General features: G+C 39.2%; 1 protein-coding gene across 4 annotated transcripts in view; it reads right to left on the bottom strand.

Annotated features, from left to right (window-relative positions):
• Positions 1–21,443, bottom strand: part of CEP120 (centrosomal protein 120) — a 77,299-nt gene extending 55,856 nt beyond the window's left edge. For 2 of the 4 annotated variants that reach the window (XM_037028760.1, XM_037028790.1), the window contains exons 1-5: positions 20,877–21,443; positions 16,469–16,625; positions 14,522–14,636; positions 11,949–12,090; positions 5,751–5,899 (exon numbers count right to left, since the gene is read on the bottom strand). In XM_037028760.1, the coding sequence (XP_036884655.1) occupies positions 5,751–5,899; positions 11,949–12,090; positions 14,522–14,636; positions 16,469–16,625; positions 20,877–20,925 (612 nt within the window). In that variant the 5' untranslated portion in view covers positions 20,926–21,443. The remainder of the gene's footprint in view (positions 1–5,750; positions 5,900–11,948; positions 12,091–14,521; positions 14,637–16,468; positions 16,626–20,876) is intronic. The other 2 variants (XM_037028781.1, XM_037028771.1) reach the window with 2 other exon arrangements.
• Between the last annotated feature and the right edge of the window lie 720 nt (positions 21,444–22,163).

Genomic DNA, 22,163 nt, shown 5'->3' with positions numbered 1-22,163 from the left:
AGAACAAAATGATGGTTGCCAGATGGGGAGGGGTGTCCAGGGGGATGGGTGAGAATGGTGAAGGGATTAAGATATAAATTGGCAGTTATAAAAACAGTCACGGTGGTGAAAAGTATAGCATAAGAGGTATACTCAACATAACTATGGAAGGGTCAGATGGGTACTAGACTTATTTTGTAGTTATATAAATGTCTAATCATTATCTTGTATACCTGAAACTAATCTAAAATTGCATGTCAACTATAATTTAAAAATAAAAATTAAAGAAATATAAAAATAAATTAGTATTTAAAAAATTTTTAGACACAGAAAAGTACATAAACTGTAAGGTCAGAGCTCAATTCATTTTCACAAAGTAAACACGTCTGTGGTACTAGCACTCACATCAAAAAAATAAATAAATAAAGCACTGGGACTTGTGGCCAAGATGGAGGCGTAGGTAGATACACTGTGCCTCCTCGCACAGCCAAAAGAAGGACAACAACAAATTTAAAAACAAAAAAATAACCAGAACTACCACAAAATAGAACTGTATAGAAGTCTGACAACCAAGGAGTTAAAAAAGAAACATTCATCCAGACGGGAAAAAGAGGCAGAGATGGGCGGCTGAGGCAGAGAAGACGAGGCAAGGCAGCAGCTGGAGGACCAGGCAGTCCCACATTTGTGTATGAATAAATCAGGAGGAACTACTAGGGAGTGGGACATACCAAGCAACCCAGGGTTCCAGCACAGGGAAATAAAACCTCAAAATCTCTGAATAAAAAAACCTGTGGGAGTTGAGGCGGCAGAAGAACCTCCCAGCCCCATAGGAGAGGTCACTGGAGAGACCCATAGGGTCCTAGAATGTACACAAAACTACCCGCCCAGGAATCAGTACCAGAAGGATGCAATTTGCTTGTGGGTAGTAGTAGAAGTGACTGAAAGCCAGCTGGGAGCCCAGCTAGTGGCATTTTCCCCTCTCAGACCCCTCACCCACATACAGAGCCACAACATAGCAATGGAGGTTGCCCTGCCCTGGCAAATACCTAAGGCTCCACCCCTTACCATGTAACAAGTGTGCTGAGTCAAAAAAATGTCCCAAATGAAACAGATCAAAGTTCCAAAAATAGAACTAAGTGATAAAGAGATAGCTAACCTATCAGATGCACAGTTCAAAACACTGGTGGATCAGGATGCTCACAGAATTGGTTGAGTACAGACATAAAACAGAGGAAGAAGTGAAGGCTATGCAGAGGGAAATAAAGGAAAATGTACAGGGAACCAACAGTAACGGGTCAGAAACAGGGACTCAAATCAACAACTTAGACCAGAAGGAAGAAATAAACACTCAACCAGAACAGAATAAGAAACAAGAATTCAAAAAAAATGAGGAGAGGCTTAGGGACAACAGAAAGTTGTCCTAAAGCCTGACAACTTTAAATGTTCCAACATCCAAGTCATAGGGGTGCCAGAAGGAGGAGAGAAAGAGCAAGAAATTGAAAACGTATTTGAAAACATAATGAAGGAGAACTTCCCTAATCTGGCAAAGGAAATAGACTTTCAGGAAGTCCAGGAAGTTCAGAGTCCCAAAGAAGTTGGATCCAAGGAAGCACACACCAAGGCACATCATAATTCCTTTACCCAAGATGAAAGATAAGGAGAGAATCTTAAAAGCAGCAAGAGAAAAGGAGATAGTTACCTACAATGGAGTGCCCATAAGACTGTCAGTTGATTTCTCAAAAGAAACTATAAGGTTTCTTTCTCAAAAGAAACCATAGGCAAGAATGGACTGGAAAGTATTCCAAGTCATGAAGGGCAAGGACCTATATTCAAGATGACTCTATCCAGCAAAGCTTTCATTAAGAATCAAAGGGCAAATAAAGTGCTTCCCAGATAAAGTCAAGTTAAAGGAGTTCATCATCACCCAGCCCTTATTATATAAAATGTTAAAGGGACTTACCTAAGAAAAAAAGATATAAAATATGAACAGTGAAAGTACAACAAACTCATAACTATCAACAACTGAACCTAAAAAACAAAAACAAACTAAGGAAACAACAAGAACAGGTATAGAATCACAGAAATGGTTCACATGGAAACAGGATCACGTGGAGGGTTATCAGTGGGGGAGTAGGATGGGGAGAGAAGGGGAAAAGGTACAGAGAATGAGTAGCATACATGGTAGGCAGAAGATAGACAGGGAGAAATTAAGAATAGCATAGGAAATGCAGAAGCCAAAGAACTCATATATATGACTCAGGGACACGAACTAAAGCAGGGGAATGTGGGTGGGAGGAGGTGCACAGGGCGGAGGGGAATAAAGGGGAAGAATGGGACAACTCTAATAGCATAATCAATAAAACATAAGAAAAATCAAAACTAACAAACAAACAAAAAAGGCAATGTTTCCCACATCTATGTTTCTCTCCCTCTCTTTCTCCCTCCCTTCCCAGGTCTCTAAACACTAAACAAATAAAATTTAAAAAATAAAATAAAAATGGAACTGCCTTTGACCCAGCAATTCCACTTCTGAGGTTATATCCTAAAAATTGTAAAATACCAGTTTGAAAGAATATATGCACCCTTATGTTCACAGCAGCATTATTTACAATAGCTTAAGATCTGGAAACAGCCCAAGTACCCATCAGTAGATGAGTGGATAAAAAAGCTGTGGTCTTTTTCTTTAAAAAAAAATTTTATTTTTAGACAGAGGAGAAAAAAAGTAAATACTAAGCAGTACCCAGGGATGAATAAATTATCGGAATTGTTTGTGTTTTTAAAATTATTGTAAAATACACATAAAAGAACATTACCAATTTAACTGTTAAAAAGTGTACAGTTCACCTACATTAAATTATTCAAAATGCTGCACAACCACCACCACTGCCCAGTTCCAGGAGTTTTTCACCGCCCCAAGCAGGAACACCACAGCTGTTAAGCAGCCATTCCCCATTCCCCTCTTTCTCCGGCCCCTGCAAACTACAAATCTGATTTTTCTCCTCTATGAGTTTGCCCATTGTGGATATTTTATATAAATTGTATAATTATACGATATATGGCCCTTAAAGTCTGGCTTCTTTTTTTCACTGAGCATATTTTCAACAATCGTCCAAGCTGAAGCAAATATCAGTACTTGATTCCTTTTATAGTTGAACAGTATTCTACTGTGTGTACGTACAGTTTGTTTATCCATTCATCCACTGATGGACACCTGGGTTGTTTTTATCTTTTGGATATTGTGAATGGTGTTGCTATGAATGTTTATGTACAAGTTTTTATTTGAAATACCTGTTTTTAGTTCTTTTGCTATATACCTAGGAGTGAAATTGCTGGATCATATGATAATTTTGTTTAATGTTCTGAGGAACCTATTTGGGTTAACTTTTTAAAAAAAGATTTTATTTATTTATTTTCAGAGAAAGGGGATGGGAGGGAGAAAGAGAGAGAAAGAAACATGGATTGGCTGCCTTTCACACACCCCCAACTTGGGGGTGCAACCCAGGCATGTGCCCTGACCAGGAATTGAACTGGCAACCTGACCTTTCAGTTTTCAGGAAAACGTCCAACCTACTAAATCACACTAGTAACGGCCTGCCTTAATTTTTAATAGAGATAGCAAACAGCTTGCCAGACAAATGTGCTTTCAAAAAAAAACAAAAACCACAAACAAAACTAGACTGATGTGTCCCAATAAATCACCTTGAATTATCAAAAACTATTAGTTACACCAAAGGATTGAGGTTTGATTCCCAGTCAGGGCACATGCCTGGGTTGCAGGCCAGTTCCCAGCAGGGGATGCACGAGATGCAACCATACATCGATATTTCTCTCCCTCTCTCCTTCCCTTCCCCTCTAAAGATAAATAAAATCTTTAAAAAAAACCCCAAACAAAACAAAAAAAGTACTAGTTACAGTATGAATTCAATAGGTCAATTACCTGCAATAAGCCTTTACACAAATATAGCTTCACAGATACAAACTATATACTAGGCACTTTAAGTTATTACATTATCTCATTCCTCACACACATTTGCAAACTGGTTATATCACCACTATGTAACAGAAAATTCAAGCCTCAGGCAGGTGAAGTGGGTTGCCTAAACTAAAGAAATCAGTGAGGAGTGAGAATGAGATTCCAGCTCAAATTCAGTTTACTGCAAACCTTATAAGAGGCAAGAGAGCATAACAAGGGAATTTTAAAAATGTGAAAAGTTACCACTTGGCCAGAAATACATAGGCTATTTATTTGGTGTAAAACATTCCTAAGACTTGGTTTCCTCATCTTAAAAATGAAAAAATAATAATTCCCTAAAGGCGTGTTTGGATTAAATGCAGCAAATACAAAGTAGTTGGCACAATGCCTACCTCACAGAACATAACACACAGTAAATGACTGTTAATATTTAACAATTATGCCTCCTTAGGGAGTTGAAAAACATTAAAAATAAAATGGTGATTTAAAACACTTTGCAGATATCTCACAACACAGTAAAAGTGCAGCGGACTTGCCTGGTGTTCTAGTGTTCTGATACAACTAATGAAACCATAGTGAGCAGGGCTTCCCCCGCAACTGGAGGGCCATATTATGCTGGGACAGTCCATAAGCAGAGAAGAAAAATAAGAAAATTATTTTTTGGGAAAAATTATTTGGGGGGGGAAGACAAAAGCACATAAAATGTCAATAGAAAATGACAACAGAAAATTAGGAGAAAGAGTAAAGTTCAAAGAACAATACTTATAAAGTGCTTTTTGTAGTGGGCATAAATTGTGTGACAAAGTTAAACATATTTCCTGAGAAGAATTTTTACCTGATAAATTTTACAAGTCAGATAAATATGTGGTCACTAATTCAATTCACTTGTGAATCTAGACCATGTGAGAATTTTGTACCTCTAGGTAAATAATCTCATTATGACTAAAAAATTTTAGTCCTAAGTCATATTCTCTATTTTTGAAAATACTAATTTATTTTAATTATGTTTCTACAGAACAACATAATTTAAAAAACAAAACAAAACTAGACTTGATCCTCAGAAGGGCAATAAGTGGAGTAACAGCCAATTTTGTGCTGATGAGCCATTCTGGGGAGGAGGCACTCTGCCATGGGCCCCACTCATTCCCGCACAGTTTTGCTGACTATGCCAGGACTGTGAGGCCCTGACCACTCTCATCCAGGCCATTTCCTAGGGTTGTTTATGCAGCTGGTGACTCTGAGCTAAGGTAACATGCCTTTGGGACAAAAAATGGGACTGCTTACAATAAAAGTGGTGTGTTCCCCACATTCTGTGTTCTTCAACTGTGACAGAAACTTGCTGTGACCCTGTGTCCCCATGCAAGAAACAGTAACAGGCTCATTGGCTAGCTCGTAAATACCAGACCCAACAGCTATTAAGCTATGACTGAAACAAAGTACTCCCAACACTGCACATTTCTGCAAAACGAAGTTATTCAATGCTTTGAAAAAATCCTTTCATACCAGTCCTTACACTCACTGCCACACAGTACAATGGGAAACAATGTTTATTGATAGTCTTTCTTCTAAATCCTGAGAGACTGAATTTATTCTTACTACCAAGACAACCACAATTGGTTCTTTTCCTAAAGCAAAAATGCTTTCTGATGAAAGAAAGTAGTTCTCTACTTCATTTTTAAAAAGTAAAAAAAAAAAAAAGTCAATTCACAAATCTTTTTAAAACCTAAAAGCAGATTTTAAAAAATAAAGTTCAATTTTCAAGTTCTTCATGAATCACCAATCTGAGGGAAAGTCTCACCTGCTCCAGCTGGGTGGCAAACGCGATGGTCACTGACAGAGTGAAGAAGTCGGTGCAGCACTCTGCTGGCCCAATCTGATGGTAGCCCCCTTCCTCATTCAGCACCGCCACAATGTCCTTGGGGTCAAGTCCAGATAGGCTGGCAGGAACTTTATGGGGAAAAATAAATAAACTACATTGTAGTTTTCCATTAAAAGATTTTGAAAGCTGGTTAAACTTTTTTGTTTGCAGTTTTCATGGACACATTTAATATCTGAGTAAGGTTTCCAGTGATTTTAATATATAACCACCATTTTCTATCTATCTGTACATGAAGTCATATTTTGAAATAAGCTAACATTCTTAAAACTTCAATTTAATTAACCACAGAGAAAAGGCATCACAGGTTTTCTGAAGGAAGTGAATATAAACTGGGAACAGAAAAATAAGCAAAATTTGGCTAAAAATAGAAGGGTGACTGAATAGAGAATAAGGAAATAAAAAGTGTTCTGGGCAGAAGGAACAATACGTACAAAGACTCAGCAGCAAGAGAAAGCACGCACAGACCGACGTGCTGAACCAGAGAGGGAGGGTGACCTAGAAGAGCTAAGCCTGGCGGGATAAGCAGAGGCCACAGCAGAGTCTTCTTCAATGCCATGTTAGAACAACTGGAGAGTTTTCTAAGAATAAGAGAATACCATGAAACAATTTTGAGAAGAGAACTGATATAATCGAACAGACTTCAATATGAAGAGAAGGGAGAGGGACAGGGTTTTCAAATTGATCAAGAAAAAAAAAACACACACAACTGAAATAAGAGACAATATTCAGAACTAGGGAGAATGCAGTAATGTGAACACTCTCCATGCTGGTAGGTACAGGCTAGTGTATAACCTTTTGAAGGGTATTAACTCAGGGCTTCTCAAAATTTTATGCATGCATGTTCTGTAAACAAGCAGTCATTCCTGACTCCTTCAGGAGTTAACCCTGAAGCAACGAGCTCACTAAAGCCATGACTAACAACTGCATAATGGTTCGGAACACAGACACTAGAGCCACACAGACCAAGGTTCCAATCCCAGTTCTGCCATTCATTAATCATATAGGAAAACTACAATATCCTTCAGTCTCATTTTTTCTACAAATATGTTTTTCTACACCTTTTTTCTACAAATGTGTTTTTTGTATTGTTGAGAAGATAAAATTAAACAATGAAAAGCACTTAGCAGAGTATCCGACAATGAAGCACTTGAATAAAGGTGGCCATTAAACTCTAAGGTCAAGGGAGCCTAGAAATCAAAAATAATTGTGACAGGTCTCTCACTGTCAGGAAAGGGCGTTACAAGTATGGAAGGGGAGAAGAACTAGGATAAACCTTGTGGTGTAGGACTGGATGGATTGAAGGTATCCATGGGAATGTATGCTGTTCAATAAATGTAGAGATAATAAAGAAAAATAAGAGCGATACAAAGATATATATGTGTGTGTGTATATGTAGGGTGGTGCAAAAGGAGGTTTACAATTGTTTGCATGTACAGTTGTAATACTTCCTCTGTGTGTACATGCACAAATTCTCTAACTTTTTCTACCGAAAGGGCCTGAGTGCAGCAACATCCCAATAGCAACTGGCATTCCTAGAGCCTGGATCTTGACTTCTAAATAGCATTCTTTACTCAAAGGAAACAGGGCTCCTTGAAAAAATTGTTGAATCCAGGGCTGAGACAGGAAACGTGTAAGAAGAGCCTGGGCCATCTTCTTGTGCCGGAAAATAAGCAGAAAATCAAAAAAATATGGAGACAGTAAAAAGGAAACAGAAGAAGCTTGCAGAAGTTCCCACTGCGCAAATTTGGGACAAATATGATAGGTAAAAACTGTAACCCACTAAATAAAATGAGAAAACTGTAAGTCTACACTTATACAATATAAACAAACAGGTTTAATGAAGAAGAAATGTTTTTATAATTTTATAATTCTGACTCACAAAACATTTACTAATTACAAAGGAAAAATAGTAAGTTTACAATTGAGAACACAGACATATAACACCTTAATCAGGTAATCAAAGTGATGATCATCAATAATGGAACAAATCAAAATTCGGTGTCACCTGACAAGATGGCAATGAGAGAAACATAGCACCACTTCTGTGATGGTCCTGACAAAGGTGTACAACCTAAATCTAAAACCAGACACACACAAACAGTACAGGGGCACAGGATCCCCAAAGACTGAGACTTAACTACAGAACCACAGAATGCCTCCCTTCCTTGCAAACACCGACACATCACTAAAGGCCTATTTTCCTTTTATGCAGTGTATCATTTCCACCTTTCAACAAAAATATTACAAAGTATACTAAAAGGCTAAAAAACAACCATCACCATCCAAGCTTTCATTTTAGGAAAAAAGAGAGAAACAAATTAAATTCAAAGTAAGCAAAAGAGAGAAATAATAAAAGGTAGAGCAAAAATCAATGAACCTGAAAACAGGAACTCAATGGAGAAAAATGAAACCAAAAGCTGTTTCACTGAAAAGACCAATAAAATCAGTAAATCTCTAGCCAGCTTTAGAGCAAAAATGAGAAGTCACAAATTACTAATATCAGAAAAGAAAGAAGGAACAACACTATAGATCCTATGGGCATTAAAAGGGTAACCAAAAATACTATGAATAACTCTATGCCCACAAACTTGATAACCTAGATGAAATGCACCAATTCCTTTGGAAGATACAATCTGCCAGAAGGAACAGTCTGAATAGGCGGTGTCACTTAATTAAACTGAAACCTTAATTTTACAAACCAGAAAGCACCAGACCCACATGGTTTCACTGGTGAATCATACCAAACATTCAAGAAAGAAATTACAGTGGACCCTTGAACAACACAGATTTGAACTACATAGGACAACCTATATACAGATTTAAATCACTGTTGTTCAAGGATTAACCATATTTTGGATCCACAGTTGGGATTCTGAGTATGCTGAGGACCAACTTAAGTTAAACACAGATTTCCAATAGCTGGGGGTTCAGCACCTCCATCCCCCCCCCACGCTTGCCACTTTGTTTAAGGGTCCACTGTACACCAACTGTTTCCAATCTGTTTCAGAAAATGTAAGCAGAGGGAGTACTTCATAACTTGTTTTATGAGGCCAGCATTACTATAATATCAACACCTGATAAAGGCATTACCAAAAAAACAAAACAGAATAATACTCTCATAAACATAAATGCAAAAATCCTCAACAAAATATTAGCCAACTGAATACAACAATGTATCAAAAAGAAATGTACACCACCACCACCACATGGGATTCCAAAAATCTATTGATGTAATCCATTACATTAGCCTGCATCAACAGACTAAAGAAAAAGCAGATGTTCATACCAACAGATGCAGAAAAAGTATGTGACATAATTCAGCATTCATTCATGATCAAACACTCTGAGCAAACTGTAAATAGTGACTTCCTCAACCCGACAAAGAACACCAACAAAAAGTCTACAGCTAACAGCGCACTTAATGGTGAGAAGTTTTCCAACTAAGATCAGGAAAAAGGAAGGAAGTCCCCTTTCACTACTACTTTTCTTTTTAAAAAATCTTTCTTGTATTTTTCCCAATCTTTACTGTATTCTTTTCCATTACCATTTAGTCCCCTTATGTCCCCCTCCCCCCATCAATTACCACACTTGTCTATGTCTCCTTTTTCCTTTTTGCGCATCCCTCCAACCACTGCTTTTCAATATCATACCGGAAATCCTAATGCACTAACTAACACATGCAAAGGCACTAAAAGACAAGCAGACTGGAAAGGAAGACATAAACTGTCTTTGTCTGCAGATGACATGACTATGTACAATATACCCATCTATGGAAAAACTTAACCAAAAACTCCTGGAGTCAAAAGTAAGTGATTATAATAAGGCTGCAGGATACAAGATTAACATATAAAAGCTAAATGCTTTCCTATATACCAGTAATGAACAAGGAGAATTTGAAATTAAAAAAAAACAACACTATTTACATCAGCACCCAAAACAAATATTTAGGAATAAATCTAACAAAATATGTACAAGATTTATATAAGGAAAACTGCAAAACTCTGATGAACAAAATCAATGAAGAACTAACTAAATGAAGAGATATTCCAGACTTATAAATGACAACTCAATATTATCAAGATGTCAGTTCTTCCCAGCTTGATCTATAGGGTCAATGCCAGCTCATAAAAATCCTAGTGAGTTATTTGTGGACATTGATAAATGGACCTTAAGTTTATATGAGAAGCAAAAGACCCAGAATAGCAAATTTAATATTGAAAGAGACAACAAAAGTTGGACTGATACTTACTCAAATTCAAGTTGTACTATAAAGCTATAGTAATCAAAACTGTGGTAGTCAAATGATCTTTGACAAAGGAGAAAAGGCAAAGATAGAATTTTCAACAAATGGTACAGGAACAAATGGATGTCCACGTATTAAAAAAAAAGGATCCACACTCAAACCACACTGCCTTCACAAAAAATTAACTTAAAATGGATCACAGACCTAAGTGTAAAACAAAAACCTTCAAGACTTTGAATAAAACATAGGAAAAACACAGACGTAGAGGACTTTGGACATGGGGATGACTTTTTAGATATAATATCAAAGGCATGAGCCATAAAAGAATTGATGAGCTAGGCTTCATTAAAATTTAAAAAACTTCTCTACTGAAGGCAAGTAAAGAGAAGATAAGTCATACTGGGGAAAATATTTGCAAGAGATACGACAAAGGACTTATCCAAAATATATTTTAAAAACCTCTTAAAATTCAACAATAACAAAACGAGCAATTAAAAAATGGGCAAAAGACCTGAACAGACACTCCACCAGAAAAGATATAGAAAGAGCAAGTAATCATACAGAAAGATGTTAATACCACATATCACTACAGAATTGCTATTAGCACAAGATACTACTCATCTATCACAACGGCCAATATCCAAAACACTGACAATACCAAATGCTGGCATGGATATACAGCAATAGAAACTCTCTCATTCATTGCTGGTGGGAATGCAAAATGGTGTATGCACTTGGGAAAATAGTTTGGCAGTTTCTCATAAAACTAAAAATACTCTAACCATCCAGTAATCACACTCCTTCGTATTTACCCAAATGAAATGAAATGAAATGAAAACTTATGTCCACACAAAAACCTGCACAGGGATATTTATAACAGCTTTATTCCTAATTATTAAAACTTGAAAGCAACCAAGATGTTCTTCAGTGAGTGGATAAACTGTCATACATCCAGACAATGTAATATTATTCAATGCTAAGAAGAAGTGAGCTATCAAGGCATGGAAAGATACGGAAGAATCTTAAGTGGGTATTACTATGTAAAAGAAGACAATCTGAAAAGGTCACATATAGTATAACTAATAATGTGACATTCTGGAAAAGGAAAATCTATGGAGACGATAAAATATCAGCCGTTATCAAGGGTTGGAAGGAGGGAGGGATGAACAGAGCACACAGGATTTTTAGGGCAGTGAAACTATATTGTAGGATACGATAGTCATGGGTATGTCATTGCACATTTGTCAAAACCTGTGGAATGCACAACACAAAGAATGAACCCTACCAGGAACTATGAACTCTAGGTGATAACCATGTGCCCATGGAAGTCCCTCAATGATAGCAAATGGACCACTCTGGTAAGGAATGCCGACAATGCCAGAGGTGTACCTGTGTGAGGACAGGGGTATGTGGGAACGCTCTACACTTTCCAGTTTTTCTGGGAACCTGAAACTGCTCTGAAAGATAAAATTTATTAATTAAAAAGGAAAAGAAACAAAAATGAAGATTTTGTTAAACTATAGTTAAGAGAGAAGAGCATAGCCATTTACTGGCACTCCTGTACTCATCCTAGAAAGAAAATTTCCCAAACAGCAATTTTTAAAAGCACTACAAAATTCTACCTTGTTCTATTATGTACAAACGAAGAAAGGAAAATCTTTCCTAATTTTCTAAGCTTTGTAGACAGGAGCTAAGAGCAACAAGTGCCGCACATATCACAATGTCACAACATCGTTCTGATACACTAGAGCAAAATCAGTTTACACTCCTGCACATATATACATATGCCTTCCTGTAACACCCGCCACCCATCCTAAGGTTCTGATCCACAGATGCAGCTTCTCTAAGAATGTCCTTGGAGATGATGCACAGACCTTTGCCATCTCGAGGAGGAGCTCCTTTTGCTTTAAAACTGTCCACTGGTGCCTTTGAATCTGTTTCCAAAGCAATGCTTATCTGTATCTCAGACTTGAACTTGGTGTATTTATTACTCAGCAACTGGTACCATTTTGGTGCCTGGAGAATAACAACAAAACACCTTCATAGTTAACAGGAAATAAATACTAGTGGAAAATGTTCTATAAGGTTCTAAATATATCTCCTGTAATTTCTCAGTACTGTCTCCTCTTAAAACAATTTTCCCCCATTTTCCTCAAAAGAAACTGAATTTCCTCCTGAAGTGGAAGTTTAGAGTATCTTTCTTGTGGCTATCCCTATGTTTCAACAGATAATATATTAAAGAAAACAATTTCTTTCTTTCTAGCTTTACGCTCACGTCCCCAATCTCCCTTCATTCCTTAAACAAAAAAAGGCTACCAATTCTCCCTTTCCCTACCGCTAATTTTTCACTTTTTCTGTTATACCTATTCTGCCTGGCAACATCTCTGATTTGTTCTATTTATATCAAATAAGGAAAAGAAAAGCTTAATGTTAATAAAACAGTAAGAAAATACTAAAGTGAAGGTCTAATGGTTGAGCTCTGGGTTCTGAACTATGTGTTTGACTGATATTAAACTATACAGTCTTTCTCACAGAATGAAGTATCAGAAATTACCCAGATATTCCCCCCAGAGTAGCATCAGAAATTCCCATCCCCAAACCAGCCTTCACAGCCTCATGGCCTAGGACCACGGGCGCTGTCAGTGCAGGAGCCACTGGTGGGCAGGGCACCATTTCAACAGCTGGGAACAGCATCCTTACTCTGACCACCCTTCTACAAAGGCACACAGTCCAGTGCTCATACTAATCAAAACCAAAGCAGCTGTTCTGGTTTCATAAGTTCTGTCTGATAAGTAAAATAGGATAAACTAGGCCATAGATCTAAAACATTTCACAGCCAAGTTTATTTTTTAAGGTTAAACTTCATAATTTGTTGTGGTACTTTTATGTTGTACTTCTTAAGACAAAATTTGTTTATTCTTATATATACATCTTGTGACAAATATTTTCTAATTTTAAGTACAAGCCTGAAAAATATTTTTATCTACTTGTAAACTTTAAGTTTTTGTTACATAAGTCACAACAAATCTGAATTTTTCTATGGTTACATTTATTTACAGAAATTCAAATTATTTTTAACTTCAAATATCTTACTGTCCAACTTCATATATTTTTGCTGGCAAACAGAACAATTGGTTTTCCTAAACTAATGTAATTTTAAAACATTTCTCCTTAACTTCAACCACAAATATGACGACAAACTGTCTTAAGCTCAAGACAAGGAGAAAAGAAACGCCAAGTGCTGTTAGAGGCAGGACCTCCTCTTGGACAGCCTCCTCCAAGAGGATTTACCTTCTGTGTAACCAAAGCAACCGCAGAAGCATCTTCCAGACACCTGGAAGCCGCAGCAGAGAAGCTGGGTGAGGGAAACATCAGGGACACAAGCATGACCCCAGGTCCTTTTTCAGGACCTAGGGGCAGACTGGTGAGGAGTACCCAAGGACTGGGGATAAACAAGTCCTCTTTTAAAGCATTTTAAAATTTCAGTTTCTTTTGAACGATTCCAAAGTTGGGCCAGGCTGATGGGCTTACTTGCAAATATCATTGCAATCAGCAGCAAAAATGTTAGTAACAGCTAAGTTTTTCCTCACAGAATCCTAACTTACAATTCAAATCGAGTATAGAGAAGTTTAAAATAAAAAAGATGAATTTTTACTCTCTTTTAAACACTGTGATTAAACAAAGAGATAAAGAAAAATCAAATGTAAACATGTCTAAAAGTCAGTAATATACAAAGAGGTTAAATGATAATCAAAGACACAAGAAACATTTTCAATAACAAAAAGCCCTAACACAGAAATCAGGACCCAGAGCTTGCTCTCCTGCGTGTGCAAGCGCTCCCTGCCCGTCTCAGTGGGGGCAGGGTGGGGGGCTGCTGTTTACATAGAGTTAGGTGGGTTTCCATAGGTTCACTTACTACTACATATGGAAGGCAAGGAGCGAGAAGCAGGGAAAGCAACTGGAAGACTAATATGATAACCAAGGTAAAAAACAATGGCGGCAGGGAAAATGCAGAGTAGTGGATGGATCAGGAGGGAAAAAGCTAACTAGAAAGGATGGCTATAGAGGCAGAAAAAGGGAGGTATCAGGAAAGACTTTTCTACATTTCTAGCTTGCAAAGCTGGAAGGAGAGTGGAGGCCACTCAGTGAAGAGACAGTGGAAGAACACCACCTTTAAAGCAAAGCTCAGGATGTTAAGCTCAAGGGAACAGCAACGTGACCATAGGTTTGAGCTCACAGAGAAGTTTCTCTGAGAAAGGCGGGTTCTAGGTCAGTGAACTGATTAGAAGGTCAGGGTTTTCTAAATCGAATGCACAAATTAAAACACAAGAACTGCCATGGTGGCAGGTCTAGTATCCCACACCCTTTCTATCAATCTGATTGCTACATACTGAAAACAACCAACCATTTAACATAATCAGTAAAAAAAACATCAAAAGTACAGTACCTGCTTTGTTTCTTGAGCAGTTCTTAAGTCTAGAAGAATGTAACCTATAGTTTCCTTGGCTGCAGTTAAAGGATCCAAGGCAAAACACTGGAGTTTGATAGGAGTACGCTGTAGCCTGTAACATGATTTATGTGAAAATTAAAATAGCTTTTGCTTAGTATTAAACTGACTTTCTATTACCCTTGAAAAAGCTGCCTACTACTATCAAGATTCCATATTTTCTGAAAAACTCTTCAACTGGCAAGAACTATCAATTTTATTGTCTTATATACAAAACATGTCAAAAATCTTAGTCTCTCTCCTCTAAGAGGCGGTCATCAAGGTCAATATTTTCCAAGCTTCTGTAATTTATAGAACTCTTTCAAAGTAAAAATAACCATTACTCCTTAAGTTTGTTTTTGTTTTTCTTATACTGTCACACACATAAAACTACAAATATACACATATACTTACAGCTCTTTCTGTTCCTAAAACCCAAAATAAACTAAGGAATTAAACACCATACAATCATAAGCTATTAAAACTAATAATGTGCCCTGGCTGGTGTGGCTGGTGTAGCTCAGTGGATTGAGCGCGGGCCTGTGAACCACACAATCGAGGTTCGATTCCCAGTCAGGGCACATGCCTGGGCTGCAGGCCAGTTCCCAGCAGGGGACTCATGAGAGGCAACCATACATTGATATTTCTCTCCCTCTCTCCTTCCTTTCCCCTCTAAAGAGAAATAAATAAAATCTTTAAAAAAACTAATAACATAATGTAATGCATGACAACACTCCACAAGCACGGCCGTGACTGGTATGCCATAAGGTCTTTTGCATCTGGAGCAAAATAGAGCCCTATACCGGCTCTTGCAGAAGCTGATTAAATTTCATCACCGCCTTTACCTAGTGGAATGGCTGTGAAACCTGCCCGTGGCACAAAATCATCATTTACATATTCCACTTCTCTGTGTCATTTTCTTAGCCCATACATACACTCAGAGTGGTGCCACTGGGCAGTGACGCAACTGTACAGACAACTACCAACATAGTCACACGTTGATAGTTGAACTCTGTCTCACATCAGAACTCTGTCTAGGCAGATGTTCCGAAGTCACTGGGAGGAAATACAAAATTTTGATAGTCTCTAAAAATTTAACATCCTTACAAATAAACCCATGGACTAATCTAACGAGAGAAGAAAATAAATTTCTCCTTGCTCTCATTTTTAACTTTGCATATTGATTTGATTTAGTAGTAAGAAAGAGCAAGTACTGAAGTGATTGTATGTTTCCCAGAAAGAAATATCTTCTCAATCCTTTTAAAAATGAAAAGTATCAATGTTCTTGCCTGCTTCTGGTCATCTGAATTCATGAAATAAATAAGAGACTATGACTCACAGTCTGCTATATAATAAAGTGTAAAATCAAGTATAAAATTAATTTCAAAGATCCTTTATACAATTATTCTAATACACATCTATATATCCTTGGCAAGGCAGATAAAATATACAATAAATGAATAGAAATCACGATGAATTCCAAAGCATATTTAATACTAGGGAGACATTATTATAGCACTTCCAGATACCTAGTCTCTCATATATTAGCCAAAGGAAAAAAAAAAAGAAAAAGCAAGCAAGGTGTAGTGGCGAAAAGCTCCGGATCTGGTGCGACTGCCTCAAGCTCTACCACTACCCAGCTGGGCTCTACCACTGTCCAGCTAACTAACTTAGGACAAGTTATGTCACCTCTTTGGCTTCAGTTTTCTCATCTGCAACATGGGGGAAATACCTACTTCATTGAGTTGATCTGATTTTTAAATGAATTACTGTTACAATGCCCTTTGAAAATTTCCTGGCACAGTAGTATTTGTTGAGGGATTTATTATTATTATAATCTAATGAGATATATGAATTTATTTATAACAGCCTGAAAAAGCACAGAGCAAACTGACAATGTACAGTCACCTGTGCTGATGGAGTGCTTTTCTGTCAATTTCCCAGGCTAACTCCGTGGCAAACTGTGGCTGGTCAGTATGGTCCACAGGATCAGTAGCCAGCTGTTCTCCATCAAATTTTGCTTCTACTACAAGCACATGCTTTGGACGTTTGGGGAAATGGCGACCTGAAAAAAAAAGACTATATAGGTTAAACAGAAGCATACAAAACTCAAATGTCATTTAACATCTATTTTAAAAATTGATATATGTTAAGAGTGGCTGACTTATCATATTGTCCATAAGCTACCTCCCTAACACATGTTCACATACATACCCACTCAAATACAATATTCATAAAAAACATGAATCGGCCCTGGCTGGGTGGCTGGGTTGTAGCATCGTCCTATACACCAAAAGGTCGCAGGTTCAATCCCTGGTCAGGGCATGTACAGGAGGAAACTGATCACTGTTTTTCTTACATCACTGTTTCTGTCTCTCTCCCCTCATCCCACTTCCTCGCTCTCTAAAATCAATAAACTATCCTCAGGTGAGGAGTTTTTAAAAAAATGAATCAAGTTGAAAGCTATAACTTACAAATTAGTGCTTCTCAAACACTAATGTGTATGTGAATCACCTGACACCCTGTAAAACTACATCCTGGTTCGGCAGGTCTAGGGTGGGCCCAAGAGTCTCCGTTTCTAACAAGATCATAGGTAACGTCAATGCGACTGTCCTCAGGTCACACCTTGAGCATCAATGATCTCAATAACATTTAGAAATAGAGAGTTAAAAATGTGATTACGCCAATCTTAGATATTACCACATAATACAAAACAGTCATCTGGAGAGTTAGGAAATAAATTAGCAAAAACAAATTTATCTGCTGTTATTTATTTTCCTGTTAGTTAAAATTTTTCAAATTAGCCAAAGAAAAATAAACACATGTATTCATTCATTCTACTCCAAGGACAATGTTGCATATTTGCAAGAAGTAGTAAAGCATCCTATCTACCCATTCCTTCACTGTTTACTGAAGGCCTAGTCAGAGACAGGTATTACGTCAGATGATGGGATGCACAAAAAAGTAAAACAGAGTACTTGCCCTCAAAGAATGAAGGTCTAGTGGAATGAGACAAAACACTGAAAACAGGAAGCTAAAGAACTAAGGGAGAAGCAGTAAGAATCTTACAGTTAACCTGTTCATAGGTCTGGAGAGGCGGATCTTGGTGAGGGAAGTTTTAATCACTGTGAAGTAAATTAATCTCTGCTGCTATGCACCCTGGTACAAGCTTACTTAAGAATTAAGCTGATGAGAAAGACTTTGACTGCAAACCTGTGATTTTTACCTGGGGCTCTCACTGAAACCCCCTAGTAGGATTCTTGCTACACATGGCCCAGCTCTTCCAATTAGCAATTACAGAGGATTCTCTCTGGACCTCATTTTCAGCTGTTCTAAAAGAGCACCAGGTTCCTCAAATGAATTTCACATGTCAAAAAAACCCTATATTTTCAGACTATCATAAGTATAACCTCCAATAAACCTGAGAACAGAGACTATGATGTAGTGCAATAAATAAGGAATACCTTGAGAACAGAAACCCCATCTTTTTTATCCTTACTATTCAGTACATGTCCCACATCCTGCTCATAGTAGAAACCCAAGCATTTTCCTTTGCGTAAAGGGCAATTCTAGAAGTATAGCAAAGAAATTGCAAGCCGCTCAATATTGTACAGTTGAAGGACTGGGAACACACGACTAGGTGGCAGGAAGGGAGATGAGGCTGAAAGAAATGCAAAAGATCTACCATAAAGGATATGCTATTCTAAGAAGCACAGACATTACTCTTTAGGACACCAAAGGACTTTAAGAAAATGAGATTTGAATTTCAGAAAGAGTATCCCCAGACAGTAATGTGGACAGTATAGTCTCTAGAAAGGAAGAAAACATTTATGAAACAAGATTACTGAAAAGATTATCACAATACATTAGGTGGATAATGAGGGTCCCAAAACAAGGCATTCACAATGGAAGCTCATTTATTTAAGTTCATATGAAGTATCTGCTAATATTTTAAAAATAAAACCAACAACACTTGGTGATAATTTGGAAGTTGGGGATGGAGAGGAAGGGGCTGACCCCCAGGCTCTTCACTGGAGGTGACAGCATGGTTAATACGAAGAGAAATGCAAACACAAGAGGAGGAACCGTTTGGAGGAGGGGCCAAAAGGGTTTTAGACACGCTTGTGACAAGGCCTAACTGACATCAGTGACTCCAGGTCTCCTCCCTTCACACTGCTACTGAACTAAACTTGCCAAAAACTTTATCCTACTTGGGAATATACGCCACCCCCTTGGTATTTAGCATATTAAACTATTTTCTTTAAAGAGCCCTCAAGGTCAGGTCTCTCCAGTATACAGGCTTATTTCTTACAATATTCCTAAATATTCACCTTCTTCTACCCTGCTTGTCTTGCTGACCTCTCCACTGCTCGTGCCCAAATTGTCCTGGGTTGTCTAATCGCCTGGAATGATGTTCTTCTATCCCCCCATCTAAAGCTTGCTTACCATTTTATGCACTTCAGCCATCATCCCCACCCACCCCCAAAACTTGTGTTTATAGTTCACGTCACGTATTTTTAATACAGTATATTCCAACATACTGTGTCCTGCACATTAATTTGATATTCCCAAGTAGACAAACGCCTATATCTCTGAAGGGAAAGACAGTGCCTCTTATTTCCATTTCCTCATTTCATGGGATAAATCCAAAAGCTTTTCTTAACAACATGATAATGGGATTTTAGTCCTATGTCTTTATTTTATTTTTTTTATAATTTTTTTATTTCTTTTTTTAAAGATTTTATTTATTTATGTATCTTTAGAGGGGAAGGAGAGAGGGAGAGAAACATCAATGTATGGTTGCCTTTCGTGTGTCCCCTGCTGGGAGTTGGCCTGCAGGGAACTGGCCGGCAACCCAGGCATGTGCCCTGACTGGGAATTGAACCGCCATCCACTGGTTCGCAGGCCTGTGCTCAATCCACTGAGCTACACCAGCCAGGGCCTATGTATTTATTTTTTAAAAACAAGTTTTTTATTTTTAGATTTTTTTTCTTTTTTTAAAGATTTTATTTATTTTTAGAGAGAAGGGAAGGGAAGGAGAAAGGGAGGAAAACGTCAGTGTTTGGTTGCCTCTCTCACACTCCCTACTGGGGACCTGGCCCACAACCCCAGCCCTGACTGGGAATCCAAGTGGTGACCCTTTGGTTCACAGCCTGCACTCAATCCACTGAGCTACACCAGTCAGGAGTACTATGTCTTTTAAACAATTAGTAACCTAACAGTTGAAACGGTCCCAATGCTCTACAGCTTGTCACTCTACTGTTCCAAAACTCAAACATTTGGTTTACAATATTTACTTCCCCCTCACCCTGCAAAAAGTGCCAAGCCACCCCAGAATACCTCCCACGGAGGGGCAGGGAGTGGGCGGGAGGCCAGTCATGCCTCTGGCCCAGTCAACATGACTTCTTCGTGCATGTTCTTCATAACCTGTCCTCAATTTACCTGTCAACTCCTACGCCCTCCACTTTCCTGCAGTCTGCTCTCCAACCACACAGAATTTAAGCAACCACACAACATGCCTTGCTTTTCCATACCTTAAGTGCTCTTTGTCTTTCTCTTTGCCTGTTCCCCTTTGGCTTTTCTTTTTTCACCTGTCAAAATTCCTAACCATCCTCTAGGACCCAAATAAGTGTCACCTCCTCTGAAGAACCTCCCCCAACTTCCCTAAAGGTGGTCATTCCCTCTTTCTTACCCTGATGAATTATTTGTTGACGCACTGTCCATTCTACATCCTTACCTTTTAGAACCAGGAGTGTTTTATTCTGACATTCCCAACACTGTGCCTGACACTCAATGAGTCTCCAGTAAACAAGTGTCAATAAACCAAACTCCAGGACACGCATACTAGTACTAGAGCCTCTTGACAAGCTTTAAGTCCTCCATCGAGACTTGTAAACGGCATGCCCTCCACAATATTCTGAAACCGCTGGAAATATGTATTGGAGTCAAAGGGAAATTCTTGGAAATGTTGTTACCGTGAGGTCGCCGAACAGAACGTGCTTTCCAGGCACACTTTCAGCTCGTATATAAAAGTCATCGACATGCTGCTGCTTCTGGAAATCGTTTTTCCTACAATCTCTGGGGCTGCGGCTAGTCACACTAAATATCACCTATCCTTAACAGCGTTCATACTCCCTTGAGAGATTTTTTTAATCAATTGCCTAACAGACCTCACCACGTACAACTTCGAACAAGTCTTTGAGGACCACGAAAGCAAAGATGACAGGGTTCTTAGGGCTCACAAAGCCTCGCTCCCCCATCACTGCGTTAAAATTCAGGAAGCAGCAGTTGCATAAGTCAGTCCTGGGCCGCTTACCTTCTACGATGGACACAACGATGAGCAGTGGGTCGGACTTGGAGACCATGGCTGTGGTCTGCGGCCGGCAGGCGGGGTCTGCTGGACGGAAGGGGGCCCCAGCTGAGGTTCCGGTAGCCTGCGACCCCCGGCGGGGCTGCCGGCGCGGCTCCCACCGCCCGCTCCGGGCCCCAGACGCCCGGACCCAGCTCTGCGGCCGGGTCCCGCCGCAGCCTGCAGCACTCCCGGCTCCCCAGCTCCGGGCCGCCAGCCCAGCTCCTAACCCTGCCCGGACTCAAGACAAAAAGCCGCCCCGCCACCCGGCCGGGCCAGTCTGCAAGTAGAAGGGAGCCCGCCGCCTAAGAACCTTTTGCCGCCTGCGTAGCCGCTTTTCAAACGCCCGGGCAGCCGCCGCGGCCGCTGCCGCTGCCGCCGCCGCCCTCAGCTTCCGCCTAGCAACCAGGCCCGCAGGCCCAGTGCCCGGGAGAGGCCGGAGGACAAAGGGCAATAGAGACCTGGGCAGATGAGGATAGAACGCCCCTCGGCCCCCTGTGCCTCCTGCCCTTTTACGCTTGGTTCCACAGCCCCAGGGAGACCACTAGACCATTACTGAACAGCGCCCTCTGCTAGCCGGACGAGGGAAGGCGGGCGATTTGGGGGGAACAGCTGCGCAGGCGCAGTACTGCAGTAAAGGCTTCCAGAAGTTCCCTTAGGAAGAGTGTGAGTGTAATGTATTCTCTGCATTACGCTCTGGAGAAAACGTGGGAAATATATAAATAGAGATTTTTTTAGGAATCTAGCTCGTTTCAAGCCCCTAAAGTCAAAACTGTTTAAATATCAAATCACAGAAAAATAATGAGTTAAGTCTGAGTTCTGAAATTCTCCTGGGGCAGCACCTCAGGTTTGCACGCTTTGAAAACAAGTAGCGTCAATACGGTAATTACTGTAACTGGTGGTGGTGACGTAAGCTCTCCGAGAATTTCCTGTACAGGAAAAATTACCTTAAAACGAAAACATTGTCACGTGGGCAGAAAAATTAAAGGTGTACGTTCGTCTACTCTGTGGCCAGAAAGTAACGAATTAGCAAAAAGCAAGACCAAAAATTAAATAAGGCATCCAAATGCTGTCAACCGACGTTTTTTTCTCCAATGGAGAGACTACATCAGATCAGGATTTGGGACCTACCTCTGCCAGTTACGTGCTGGGTGACTTTAGGCTAGTCAATTTACCTCTTTAAACCTCAGTTTCCACTGAACAACAATAGTATCCATGAAATCCTAGTTCAGGACTTAATTGTAGTAAATTCCA

This window comes from Sturnira hondurensis, unplaced genomic scaffold, assembly GCF_014824575.4.
Source record: "Sturnira hondurensis isolate 20B ecotype Veracruz unplaced genomic scaffold, ASM1482457v3 Scaffold0001509, whole genome shotgun sequence".
NCBI lineage: Eukaryota > Metazoa > Chordata > Mammalia > Chiroptera > Phyllostomidae > Sturnira > Sturnira hondurensis.
This window is presented reverse-complemented; position numbering and strand designations above follow the sequence as displayed.